This window comes from Aquila chrysaetos, chromosome 18, assembly GCF_900496995.4.
Source record: "Aquila chrysaetos chrysaetos chromosome 18, bAquChr1.4, whole genome shotgun sequence".
Classification (NCBI taxonomy): Eukaryota; Metazoa; Chordata; class Aves; order Accipitriformes; family Accipitridae; genus Aquila; species Aquila chrysaetos.
In genome coordinates this window covers 21,553,966-21,567,401 of record NC_044021.1, presented here as the reverse complement: position 1 = coordinate 21,567,401, position 13,436 = coordinate 21,553,966, and the positions used below count along the sequence as shown (strand labels likewise).

At 43.5% G+C, this 13,436-nt stretch overlaps 1 protein-coding gene across 4 annotated transcripts in view; it reads right to left on the bottom strand.

Moving 5' to 3' along the window:
• Positions 1 to 13,436, bottom strand: part of RNF144B (ring finger protein 144B) — a 91,144-nt gene that overhangs the window by 30,369 nt on the left and 47,339 nt on the right. For all 4 annotated transcript variants that reach the window (XM_030041955.2, XM_030041956.2, XM_030041954.2 and 1 more), the window contains one exon: positions 2,392 to 2,580. In XM_030041955.2, the coding sequence (XP_029897815.1) occupies positions 2,392 to 2,556 (165 nt within the window). In that variant the 5' untranslated portion in view covers positions 2,557 to 2,580. The remainder of the gene's footprint in view (positions 1 to 2,391; positions 2,581 to 13,436) is intronic.

Below are 13,436 nucleotides of genomic sequence, written 5' to 3'. Positions count from 1 at the left end.
TCCTTGGTTTTACAGGCTACAACTGAAAAGGAGACATAAGCTCGCCCCTGCAGATGCCTAAATAGCAACAATTTCCAATTATTTCCACAGCCAAAAATGCTGTAGTGAAAAACAATCATAGATGCAGAATCATCATTACAGTTTGCAAAAAACCCAACCCCTCACACATGTAATATGTGTAATAGAACAAAAAATTAACAAAACTAACAGTTTCACCTTAGTAGAGCAGAACCTATTATGCCCATGTCAAGGCCTTTTCTATTTCAAATTTAATACTACTCTTGGATCTATATAATTAACCTTAGCGACAGAAAATAAGAATAAGCTATACAAGCTGAAAGCATTGCTAGCTGAAAAACTGATATGGGCTGAATCCCATAGCTCACCGTTGACATTCTTACCCCAATATCTGTCTTAAGGGTAGTGTGAAGGTAGAAGCCCTGGCATGGGTGGGAGGAAATTTAGGGCATTGCATACCAGTGCAGCTACCGCAGGCTGTGCCCCGAGCAATCCCCCATGCAAGCCCTGGCACTGAGGCACTCTGTGGCAAGGTGCTTCTGACACTGCTCTTTGGAGGCTGCCCAAAGGTGCAACTCATTATGGTCTCCCAGAAACTGCTCTGGATTCAAGACAGAAAGCCATACAGGCAGGTTAAAAGTTTCCAGAGTCTCCTTTGTTATAGGATGCAAGATCTAAGTCTCTGTTGCAACAGCCCATACACATCCATCGGGACGATGTTCAGACACAGGCAACAACAGCCAGACAAAGGGTAGACATGGAGCATAAGCACAATTGAGACATATTACACCCGCTGAAATAAATAGAGCATGTCTAAAGGCTTCTCCCAGCTGCACTCAGCACTCACTCATGGCTGGCTCTTGATTTAGACAAAGTCAGCAAAGTTTGCACAGATGCCAAACAACTGTGACTGTACTTCGCTGTTGTGGCACTGCAGAGCCAAGCTCAGAGCAGATGGTCTTCCCGCTACCGGCCAGGTAAGGGGTGTATGTATGGGGTGGCAGCTGCGGCACCAACAGGGGACAAGTGGGGACAGCAACTTCCCCAGCCGTCACCGACCTCTCCCTTTAGCCAGTGCCCCGAAGGAGTGGATAGCCCAGCTCTGCCTGGCACAGTCCTCAGCAGTCCTCCCTTCCCCACGGGTGAAAGGGTCACTCTGCCCAGCTAACACTGAGGTTAATGTGCTATTAATGATACTAAATCAGAGTCACTGAATTCTTGGAGAAAAGTGGGACCACTGTAAAGGTATCAACTTCTCTGAATTTTTTTAATTTAAAGTAATACCTTCATACCTACCTGTTAGGTATGTTCTCTTAAAACTTTTGTTACAAACTAAAATACGGAAATGTTTTGTGGAAGTCAGTATGGAAAACAAACTTTATGAAGTTCAGGCTGAAAATGCATATTAATCAACATTATCCTAGTTTCTTGAAACACATAGCTAGATTCTTATCCCATTTAAACTACCCTGAATTCAGAGTAAGTGAAGATACTCTCACTCAAGCTGACTTCACAAATATCAGATTTCTTCCATGAGTTCAAACATTAAAGGGCAAAACTTAAACATACTTGCTTGATGCTTATCCACAATTTATTGTTAAAAAATAAAACCAAGCACATTTATTCTGGACTTAAAAAACACAACATCCCTCCAGTGGCTTCTGACCTGTTTCCAAAATCCATTAGTCAGGTACATCAAAGTCACTATCGCCGGAGAAACTGGGTCCATTTTCCCATGCTGATAAAGAGACCAGAAGAATACTAGTATCTGTAGGGCTTTTAGCAGCTCACTCAACCTTCGCCTTTTTCACTTCCACCAGCTTTATTTGATCTGAATTTACAGGACAGAAAGTCCTCACTTACAACTATAGGCAATGCATGACCTGGGCAACATCTCTGCAGCACAAACTGCAGATGCAAAGGTTCAATAGGCCAAGGTTCATTCTTGTTTAGGTTTTCTGATTGCCCTTAAAAATTACATACAAGACTTAAAAGGTCTCTGAGTACTCAGAAAATTATAAAGGGGAAACAAAATCTCAGTTATCCTACGACATTTCAAGATTTTGCTTCAGAAAAATAAATACTGAGATTGCATGTAGACTGTGTATGTTCTCTGATAGTCTTAAAATGCATCTTTTTCCCATTTTCTACTGTGATTTATTATTATTTATCTGTTAGAGTTATGAATTATCAAAAGCAGAATGACAGAGTCATTCTTTTAAATAAAGACAGACTAACACCAAATGCTCTTCAGGAAAGCATCTCCTATCAGCATGGATAACACACGCTTCTCGTACAGGACAAGCAATGCCATCTCACAGTTCTATCTCCCATTACCCTGCTCTGTAATGTAAAGGCGCTGCTAGGCCTTACCGATGTACAAAAGATGCAGCTGCATTCCTGAAGAGTGGTCATCTTATCCAGGGAATATTCACAGAGACATAGCTTGCAAGTGAGCAGGGGCTCCAGAGCTAACTCTCCAGCTTCTGACTCATCAGCTGTCATGGTGTGAGGACAAGCCTTCCCAGCAGAGCCCATTCAATCATTAATGGTCCGCTCAGCCTGAAAAGAGAAATCAAGAGCTGAAACATCCCACAAGCCATGTAGCTTCTCACTGACCTGAGAATTTACAGCTCAGATCCATAAAAGCACCTGCACACTCAAATATACTACTTTAGCATCTTGATGCCAGTCTCACACTTCAGGCCATCCAAAATTTACAAAGAAGGTGCCTGAGAGCCCACCACCCCGAAAGGCCCGACCTGGGTTGGGTTCTCAGAGAACATTCACCTTGCTGGCACAAAGCACCTGTCAGGCCACTTATCATCATATTAAAAAACAAACAAACAAACCAAAACTCACACAGATGAGACATTACCTATGTTATATGCAACAGTATAGTGGTCAGAGCCCTCACCAAAGTCCTACGAGCAGGGATCTTACTTGGGAGAACGAATTCTTGATTAAAAAAGTAAACTGTGTTCATATGTATATATATATATGTATCACTGTGCCCCCTCAAACGAGTTGCACAGTCATACCCCTCCCATCCCTATGAATCCCTCAGTCTTCATTGCACCCACACTGTTTCATTCAATGGGTGTCTCCACTCCCACTTTCCATTCCAGCTGGTGGCTCGGAAGCTTTCCTGGGCAGTGCGACAGCAAGCACAGATTCCTACTTCCTAGGCAAGCACTTCAAACGTTTAGCCTGTAACAGAATTGGTGGGTACCATGAACTCCACCTTCTTTGTGAGTTGTCACTGAGATAGCAGTCCATCGCAAGAGAGGTGGCAAAGGCATCTAAACCCAGGAAAGGGTTTCAGATTACATGTCCTACTTCACATGGGGCTGGAGCTTAAATCCAAGCACATAAGAGTATTCCATGTGCAGTCCTCTTTTCTGCATTGCTTTGACTATGCCAGAGAGCTGCCTGCTCAGGTCTGTAGCTTTTGTCCATCCCACTCACTGGCAACCAGCTCTTCTGTTTCATAGGGCTCTTAGGCACTGAGGTTTGTGAACCATGAACTAAGTGCACTAGCACTTTGACAAGGAGATGCTCAGAAGAGCCATGCTTCCACCACGCATTATGTCACAGCAGTGCTTGGGGATGAAATTTCTATCCTTTGAGAAGCAACAGATGGAAATACTATGCTCACATGTAATGTTTTCTGACCTAAGCATTTGAAAACCCTGCACCATAGCCATAAAAAATTTCAGGACCCTCATTCTTACACAGTAACACTGAAAGAGAAATTAAAGAGAATTTCCTCATGCTTAAGCTAAAACAATGGAAAGCAAATTTGCAGATTTTATTCACCTCAAAATAGGCAGCGGGGTTCAGTGCAGCATTTAAGGCACAGGAGAATCTATTCCCATCTCCAAGAAACTTGGCTCAGCTTGCACAGATCTGCTTATGAATACACTTAGCTGATGGCAAGAAGACCTTCACACACATTTCTTAGAAGCAGAGGCCTGGTGGCCAGCTGCACGCAGCTGCTTGCACCAGTGCCAAGTACGAGTGCAGCTCTACTAAATCTAAAAAGCTGCATCACGAATGGAGGCGGCATGAACATGAAAACAACAGAGGATCAAGACCTGTCCGTGTGCCTGTCAGATCTAACATCTCACGAGGGAAACGGGAGACTCGAGCCCGTTGGTCCACCTCTGCTTGCCTCCCCCCCAGTCCTGAGCGTCCTCGTGGCAGGGCTGTCAGGTCAGATTTGGCAGCGTGTCACTGCTGCCGTTCTGCTGCTCCCGGAGCGGCCAGGCCAGCTGCAGCCAGTCAGCGAGTACACGACGTGCCGGCTTGCACTACCTGCTGAATTCCTCCTCAGAGGAAGAAACGATGGTGTCCATGGAGCGCAAGGGGTCAGCACACGTGAAACCTCACCCCACAGCTCCCACCTCACAACCTGACGCACAGCCGAGCCCCATCCCCAGGCCTGCCCCGTGACCCTCCTGCTCTGTGCTCCCACGGGACCGCAGGAAGACACTTTCTCTTCAAAAGCCATGGAACCACAACAAATCTGGGTGGGAGCACACTTACCCCTTTTGATTTTTACACTTTGCAGTTTCCTAGCCTAGCCTGACAGAGAAGCCACCAGACGCATCCCTTGGGATGGCTTTCCTGTAAGCATCCAGTTTTAGAGACATAGCCAAGATTCTGGCAACCAAATTCCCGGCCACGAATCCAAAGCAAACTCTCCCTTTAATGGCTTGCTATCACTAGTTCAAAACATATGCCGTGCCTGCATTATTCTTGGCGCAGTCCCCGCCTGCTACCATGATGGTCCCCACAATTTGCTCCATACGGCTGCAGAGCTGGAGCTCCAGCATGGGCGGAAGCCCTGGAAGGAAGCCTCCCTCTGAGTCAGGAACTGCAATACTCTTCTGTAATTACTGCAACGGGGAGGGCGGAGGAGGGGGGAACAGTGAGTCACTGGAAATGCTACAACAGATCAAGAACTACCTGTTATTTAAAATGTGCTAGACGTTATCTCAGTATTTAGGGGAACTGGAACACATTTACTCAGGTGTGCTTTTCAACAGCAGCTGCATCTGTACAGGTAAGCTACTCACCCCCACGCTGCATGGATCTGACATTTCTTCATTTACATGGTAAAAGGTAGCAATGTTAAGAGGAGAGATGTACAAAGGAATATTTCGAGATGTGGGAATGGATATAAAATGGATACAGCTGTTTCCAAAGTCAGTGTTCTTTTTATAACCAAAAGGGTTATAACACTGCATGCTTTTATTAAGGCAGCAGTAGAAAGACTCAGGTGTATGACTGAGGTTTAGGGCTAGCGGCTAATTTTAGATGGCCTAAATCTGGCTCTCAGTGTGATAGCAAGAGAGGCTGCCACAGTGAAGAGTAGGCTCCTGATACACTGCTCTGCCCTACTAGCGATCAGATGCCACAGTGTGATGGCCGTGGGGACTTGTTATGATATGGCAGGCACCCTTGTCCCTGAAGACTGTTTGTAGGTTAAATTCAGTTTTGCTCCCTGTCCCCCCCCATCCCCGCACTCCTCCTTCCTTCACACCAGGATGCCAGAGCAGGGCATCTAAACCTAGAACGAGCAGAGCGCCCTGTGGAAATCTCCAGCAGACAACACCAAGCAAACCTGGCAGACCAGAGGATCCAGCCCCCACACAGCCCAGGCTGGCTCATCTCACTGCAGCCTCATTAACCCCGGCGGGGTTCAGCAAACGAAGCGAACAGGATGGGAACCACAGAGACAGCTGCCTGGAGGAGGCACCACGGCTACCAGCAGCAGCACTCCCTCCGTGCTCCCTAAGGGTCCAGCTTGTCCATAAGTGGCCCTCCAGGTCAGGCTGGCACAGGCACAGCCATCCTTTTAGTACCCGAAAACCTGTTCATCAAAGAGAGAGCGGATGCATGGCCTACACGGACTGCGCCTTTTCCCAGAGCAACCCAACCAGCTGGTCTCTGCTTCTGCTCGCCAGCATTGTGACTTCTTCTACTGCTGCCAAGGGAAGCATGCAGTGGGGAAGAGTTAATGGTTACAGAAAGGGGTAGCCCCATCCAGTGGCAACTGGGCTCCGAAGAGAAATCAGGCCTGCGGAGGAAGTTCATTCCCATGATCAGATCAGATGGTGGAAATGATGGGGAGAGAAGGACACGTGTCTTCCTCCTGCTCTTACCCTCTACTCCTTCTCCTGTTCTTTCCCCACATTTCAAGATATATTGTCCTCTCCCAAGCTCTCAAACCATCTCCCCAACTTTACTACCCTGGCAGAACTGACATTTCCATACAGTGCAGAGAAGCTGTGAAGTTCCACCTCAGTTGCTCCGAATTTTTATGGCTTTCACTTTGCTAGGCTTAGTCCCACAGACTGTCATTAGTTAATTATATATCCATTAGCTCTCTTTACAGCAGCTTAAAATTCCTACTGTAATTACAAGTGAGTTGCCAACAGTTTAGGTTGAAAACAAAACACCTAAGATATGTGTTGTGCAGGGGAAGAGGGAATCACTGAAGAATGAGTTGGGGACGAAGAGGAAAACACCATTCCATATTTGCTTATATTAATAAGAGCCACCTGAAATAAAAGTAAATAGAAAGTCCCTGAAAAAAACAGACCCTCGTATATAAAAAATACATTTCTAAGCACTATGATCTTCCCTTTCATGCTCACAAACACAAATGACCCACTTAGGATAGAATCCCAAATAAAGCAAGAAATGTATCACTGAAACTGGAATACAGCACATAACTCTTCACAAAAACCTCCACTGAACAGCAACAAAGGCTCCATGAGATGTTGTGGAATAAGGATAAACATATCTCAGGGACACTCTAACCTGGAGGAACATAATAAACTAAGTTCTGCACCAGTGCAAATGGGTGACGAGGAAGGCTCAAACTGGCCCCAGCGTGCATAAACACTCATGAACTGTAAAGATCCAAGTGTTTTTACACACTTCTATCAGCCATGAACATGCACACACACACACGCACACACACACAAATAAAGATCATACTCCTTTTACATTGCACAGAATTTCCAGGAAATGGGACACATTTCCTCAAGTGGTATGCTGCCCATCTTATAAGGAAGAAGAGCTGTTGGGAAGACTCATCCTTCCCTGGCTCTGACACTAATGGTGTTGATGCCACAGGATAAGGCATGACCAGACAGTCTAAATGAATGTGAGTGAGCTATATGGGGTCAGTCCTAGGAGGGCATAAACTGCACAGTCACCAGGACCAGAGTTTGCGGAGCGCTCAGACCTGTCAACATTTCCATTTCATTCATCTGCCTGCAAACAATTTTGCTTTTTCTCTGGGAGATGACAAAGCTTTGTGCTTTCACGTAGCACTGAAATGTCTCAATACTACCCATAAGTGAGAAAACACTAGAGTGTGCTCAACGCAGAAAGAGAACGGCTTGGGGGGTCGGAAGGATAAGTACGAGCAGAAACACTAACACAAAAGCAGTGGAGGTTTTGAGCGAAATATGAAAAACACAACAAAAGCACTGGAGGAAGGAGTACAGAACTTGTCTGCCTTCAGGGCCTCCTGACACCACAGTGTCTGCTGTCTGGCTTAGAAAACGACTTCCTAACAGCAAATATCTGCTGTGCTGGCTTCTAGACAGGTACCCCTTGCAAATCTTGGTATTAGTGTCCTGAAGTGGAAACTATTAACTCCCTCACGTGGGAGCAAGAGCGCAACTGGGTGGGTGTCTGGCAGCCAGCCAAGGTCAAGCCACCACAGCTCCATAAAGGTGTTAAAAATTGATGCAACCTAGAGCCGAAACTTTCCCTGTGAGCATGCATTGTAAGGTAACATCCTTGTTACAATCACACAAAGGCTCACTTGAGTCTGCCCAGCTGCCTCAAACCAATAATACCAGGCTCAAAGAACAGAAGTTACTCTGTATATGTGATAGAGCAAACAAGCCAGACAGTCTCCTGAGCTAGAACATCAGAAGGACATTGTCTGTTTGCCTGCAATCAAGTCACTGTACTTAGTTAAAAAAATGTATCTGAATGTGACTTTCACCACTTGGAAACATCACATAAAATCATGAAAGCCTTCTGCACTGAAGCTGGAAGAGAATGAATGGATTATATTCAGCACCGTAAGTCATCCTTTCATTTTTCACATGCTGCATCCAAAAGCAACAACAAAGTTCTTGGAGATGCTACTTCCAGCCTTGTGTTTACAAACAATTCCGCTGAAGTTAGTAGAGCTGTATGCTTTTAGCTCAATTTGGAGTTTAAAGGAGTCAAGAAATGTAAAAACATGAGACAAGTTGCTCCAGGAAACATTCACGGAATAAAAAGGGTCCTTTATGTGTTTTTCCCCGCGGGCTGGCGTGTGCCTGAGCCCGTTCTGTGGGGCAGGCTGAGCCCTGACAGTCCCCTCGACCCCAGTACCCCCCAGCCTTGCCATAAACCAGCACCCAGGCATGGACTTGCACACACACGGTGGCATCGTAAAGAGGTCACGTGTGGGTCTAACACGTAACATAGCACTTCCCAGTTTACAAAAAACATTTTAGTGTCAGAACGAACACACAGCACCTGTGCTAAGCTCCTACTTAGTGTCCCAGGTATTCAGTGAACTTCCTTGAAGAAACATTTGCAAGCACTGTAATTGTTTCTTATGCCCTAGAGATTTTTTAAGTACTCCACCCATTACGAAATTACTTCAATGCCATACAAAAACCTGTTTTGACATTGTTCAGCTCAGGATTCTGTTGTTTACTGTAACTAAGGTTCCCCCCTTCAAAATAAAATAGAAAAAGAAAACTACCTGAAAAATACAAGTCTTCAAAACCAATGCTAAAAATCAGGCCCTTGGCAAAAAAGAATAATTATAAAAAGATTTAAAAAATAGAGTGGTATTAAGATAAGGGGGTCAGATCATAGAAGATATAAACTGAACTATGAAATTAGGACACGTGAAGACAGCTGTCAGAAACCCACATTTCTATCAATTTCAGCAAAACCCCATCATCACCAGTTTTGGTTACAAGTCCTTAGCTGTCCCAACTCTCTCAAGACAATGTTATTCAAAATTCACTTCTAAGGCAGCTCTTTTAAACTCAACAGCTCTGCACAGAGAATTAGTCTGAATCAAGTGCACCAGTACTTCTGTGGTCTAATAGACTGACCACTAAACCACAATGCATTAATTTCTCCTCCTTTTGATATGCACTGCCTACACAGAGCTACCTATCTAGTCCATACAGCATTACTTATCAAGCAGTGATTCACTAAGGCTGTAAAACATATGATTAAAACTCCAATTCAGGAAAGCCTTCATCTTCAAGGAGGACATTTAATCATATGTTTAAGGGCTCCTGAGTATCAAAGCCTGAATATCTTGCTTTATTGCAATGAGATTATTAACAAGTTAAACAACTACTTAGATTTCCTGAAATTGTGGTGTCAAAAACCAGCAACCAGATCTGCAAATAGAAGGTCTAATTTTAAATACATTTTTAATATATTCAGAATTACTGTTTTACATCTCTGACTTAATACAGCAAGCACTTGATTACATGCATGTACAAGGAAAACCCATTTCTGGATTACCATAATATACCACCAAGACGAAGTATTAGAGAGAATAGAAGTATTACAATATGTGTTCTCTTTGAGCAGGGCTTAAGAAAAGTCAGATGTATAATATTTTATGACAGCTTTCTGCATGGTAAAATTTTTATTTTAAGAAAACTTCTTTAAAGAACAAGCAGCCTAAGTAAACATGCTGTCTGGTACATGAGAACACACTGAAGGCAATTTCTCTCACTTGTTTTCATTGGAATGCCTGGAAAAAAAAAAAGAGCCCTTGAGCTGCTGTTCAAGAAGCACTGGCTGTATGGAGTATTTTCATATCATGCTAGCAACCAAAAAATAAATATATCAAATACTTTGAAAGGAATGTAGTGAGTGGGAAGCCTCTTGCACAAAAAAAAACGTAAGGGACAGACTGCACTAATTAAGAATATCATCCAGCTTCCTGCCAGGCATTTTTATACCAGCAATTTAGGATGCCTAAAACACACATTGAACAGCTTCCCAAATCTCACATGCACCAAATAATTTCAAATCATTCTAATAAATCAAAACACCATTAGGGCACATGTAAATCAGTCTCCACAAGTCTTTGAGAGTACACTTGTCAGGTAATACCTCTACTGTACTGTAATACTGTGAGGTATGAATAACTTTGAGATTTTAAAACACCAGTTCTTTACAGTAACTTCTAGCAACCCTACATCAATATGTCTTTGGGGAGTTTCTTTGCAAGAAGACCATGGATATTAATTGAATATAACAAACTACTTTTTTTTTCCAAAACAGATGTGACTGCAATTGTGGGAATCCTTTATGTGTTTCCTTGCAATATTGCTTTAGAATAAGCAAGGGGAAAAATGTGGGCTTTTCCCCCTCCCATTGCTAAAAAGCTGGGGAGTCGAAGAAAAGGGAATCTAACAGCTAATGGTGAAATAAATGCTGCTACTCCCAGCTGACAGGCAACTAGGAAAAGCACTTTCTGATCACTTAAAGATAAAAACATGAAGACTGAAAAAGAAATAATGGAGCCTGTTACTAAGCTGAAATGCATAATCAAAACATGGTCTTCGTTTCTTTTCAGTACTGACAGGAGCCACAAAATGGCAGCATTAATTGAATCCATGAGAAAGGGAGTAAGCCCTTCTACATGGAATGAGGTCAGACCGTCGTATCGCAGAAGCCACCACCTTCACTCACTTCTCATGGAACTGTTCTTGAACTAGGACATACCAAAGTTCAGGACACAGCTCTGTCAACACGGGCAGGCTGGAAAGCCATAGCTCCCGGACCAGGACCAAGTGGATGTGAGTCCCGGGCAGGCCTGTGGGCATCAAGTTCGGGAGGACCCAAATGTGTCAAACTTACTCTGCCTGAGCAGCGTAATGGTGTCGGCCACAGGCAGCAGGCTATGGTGATACATCTGGTCCCTAGCAGGATTCCCCTAAAGTTTTATGCTCACCCTGGCAGTCACAGAGCTAAAGAAAGCTAATCAGCACAAAATGCAGTGAAACAGGCAAAGTGCAGCCAGACAACAGAACTTGTGTATTTTGGCATCAAAAATTTCCAAATATTTCCAAAACACATCAAAACAACAAAATTATACCAAGTGGAATTCCAAGTATTGGTTACCAGGTCTAAGATTAGACTCTAAAGCTTATCTAAATAACATCCCCTATTCTTAATGACACTATACAACATCTGTTAATGCTAAGCTACAAGGAATTCCCAGCCAAACTAGTTTGGTGCACTTTACTTTTAACTTCCTGTTGACGAGAGGTAATATACCACTACTAAATAAAAACACACTCTTCATGACATTAATGACAAAAGCAAATGATCGGTCTTCCTCTCTGTCCACACGAAACCTTTTGATAACTGTAGCATTTACTAAGTAAAAAGGAATCGAGCTTTTGGGAGGTCAAACAGGTTGATAACTTGGCTAGCTGTCTCAGCTGAAACAGGAATAGGAAGTCAGATGTAATAATTCACCTTTGACACAGAAAAAAAAGTTTATTTTTGTTAATCAGATAACGAAACCTTGGGATATGTTAACTCCTTGAGCTGGAATGTGTACAGTTTAGATAGGGCATGTTCAGAAGATATTTGTGACATTGGCCTGTTCTAACATCAAGGATTTTTAGAAGATATTTGTAAACATGCATTGTTAAAGTGAAAGCAATGGAATGTTATTTGACAGAAGGACCAACTTGATCTGTTTGTTCATAGCATGTACTCTTCTTCTAAGAAGAAACTGGGCTGTTGGGCTCCTCCGGCTGGACATGGCTCCTTTTTCAGAGCAGCCAATGCTGTGTTTGGAGCAAGGAGTGTCCTGACTGCAAGGCAAGCAGGTCAAGGCAAGTGGAGACGTGACACAAAGCCAGGCCTCGAAAGTGACAGCAAGAAACTTCTTAGGGCCAAGGGAAGAGTGCAGAGTTTGCCAGAAGCCAAAGAAGAACTCAGCTGACTGAAACAATGAAATTGATCCTCCACTGAATTCTGCAAAAACACCATATACTAAAAAAAGTTACTGAACACCATCTAGTGAAAAAAATTAACACATATTTAGGTATTTATTTTTAGAAGGGATGATCTGAGAAATGTTTTTTTCAGTGCTTGCAAAAAGATGACACCTTTAACATCTCTGTCATTTTGTCAGGCCAAGAAAATGGCAAACCTGCAAGATTATGGTCCTACAGTCTTTGTTCACTACAAGCATTGAAAAGTACTTTCACACAAGTTTAGATTTACATCAACAGGAATCAAAGAGTAAGTTCATTTTCCTTTTATAACAATTTTTGTGTGACTGCTCAGTGAATAAAACTAATAAGTATAATGTTCTAATTTGCCCCTATCTAATCTCACAGTCAAATATGCTGCCCATTATTATAGAAGAAACACGCTGTGCAAGGTAACCAAGATAAAACAGGCAAAACATTGAAAACTGCCCTTGATCCAAATACCTCTTGATGACTTAGAAAGCGAGGGGGGGGACGCACTACCCAGTGGTAACTTTCAAGTCTTAGCTACAATGACATTCAGTACATCAAAGACTGGGAGTCAACTCTGAAGATTAGACCTTGGGGAAGTCACTATCACCAATATAAGTGTTTTCCATTAAGAAAACAACATGAATAGCTAATGACTATGCTGGAGTTTGACAAGAAACAATACAGTCATTAAGAAGCAATAGCAGAGGTTTGGATCCGGACATGAGCAGGTTGTTTTGGAACTGAACACATGCATTTACTGAAATAACTACTACTGCTTCTCACAACTGGTTATTAAACTAATCAGAGTGTATCCCTGAACCACTCCTCTGCCAGTCCCTGAATAAGCCCTACCAAAGTCAGCTGCAACCGGAGATGAGGAAAGGACAGAGCACTGAACGAGTCCCAGCTCTGGCCAGATCTGCGGAGGTGAAAAAGAGAAGTAAACTCCAGTAACAATCCCCTAACTGAGCTTCCCTCTGCTTGTCCTCTCAACATCCACATTTGCTCTCCCTCTTTTCCAGCCCACACATGGGAAGCGCAATGAGCCCAGCATGCTGGGAGATGGCTCCTTGGGGGGAGAAGGCTCCTGGGAGGGGGCCTGCTGCAGGCGATTCTTTCAACATTGCCTGCTGCCCCAGCACGGAGGAGCCCCATGGTGCCCACCCCATCAATCAGGACGTGACTATGGGGCGTCTCTAACCTCTGACAGGCTTCACGTACACGCTACTGAACAAAAGTTGCAAACTATGCTGGAATAACAATAATAGCTTTGACTACAATTAGTCTTATGCTCTTCACTAACAGCTACATATTTTTAAATCACCTATATATTCCTACTTTTATAAATAAACAGAGCATGATCTATTT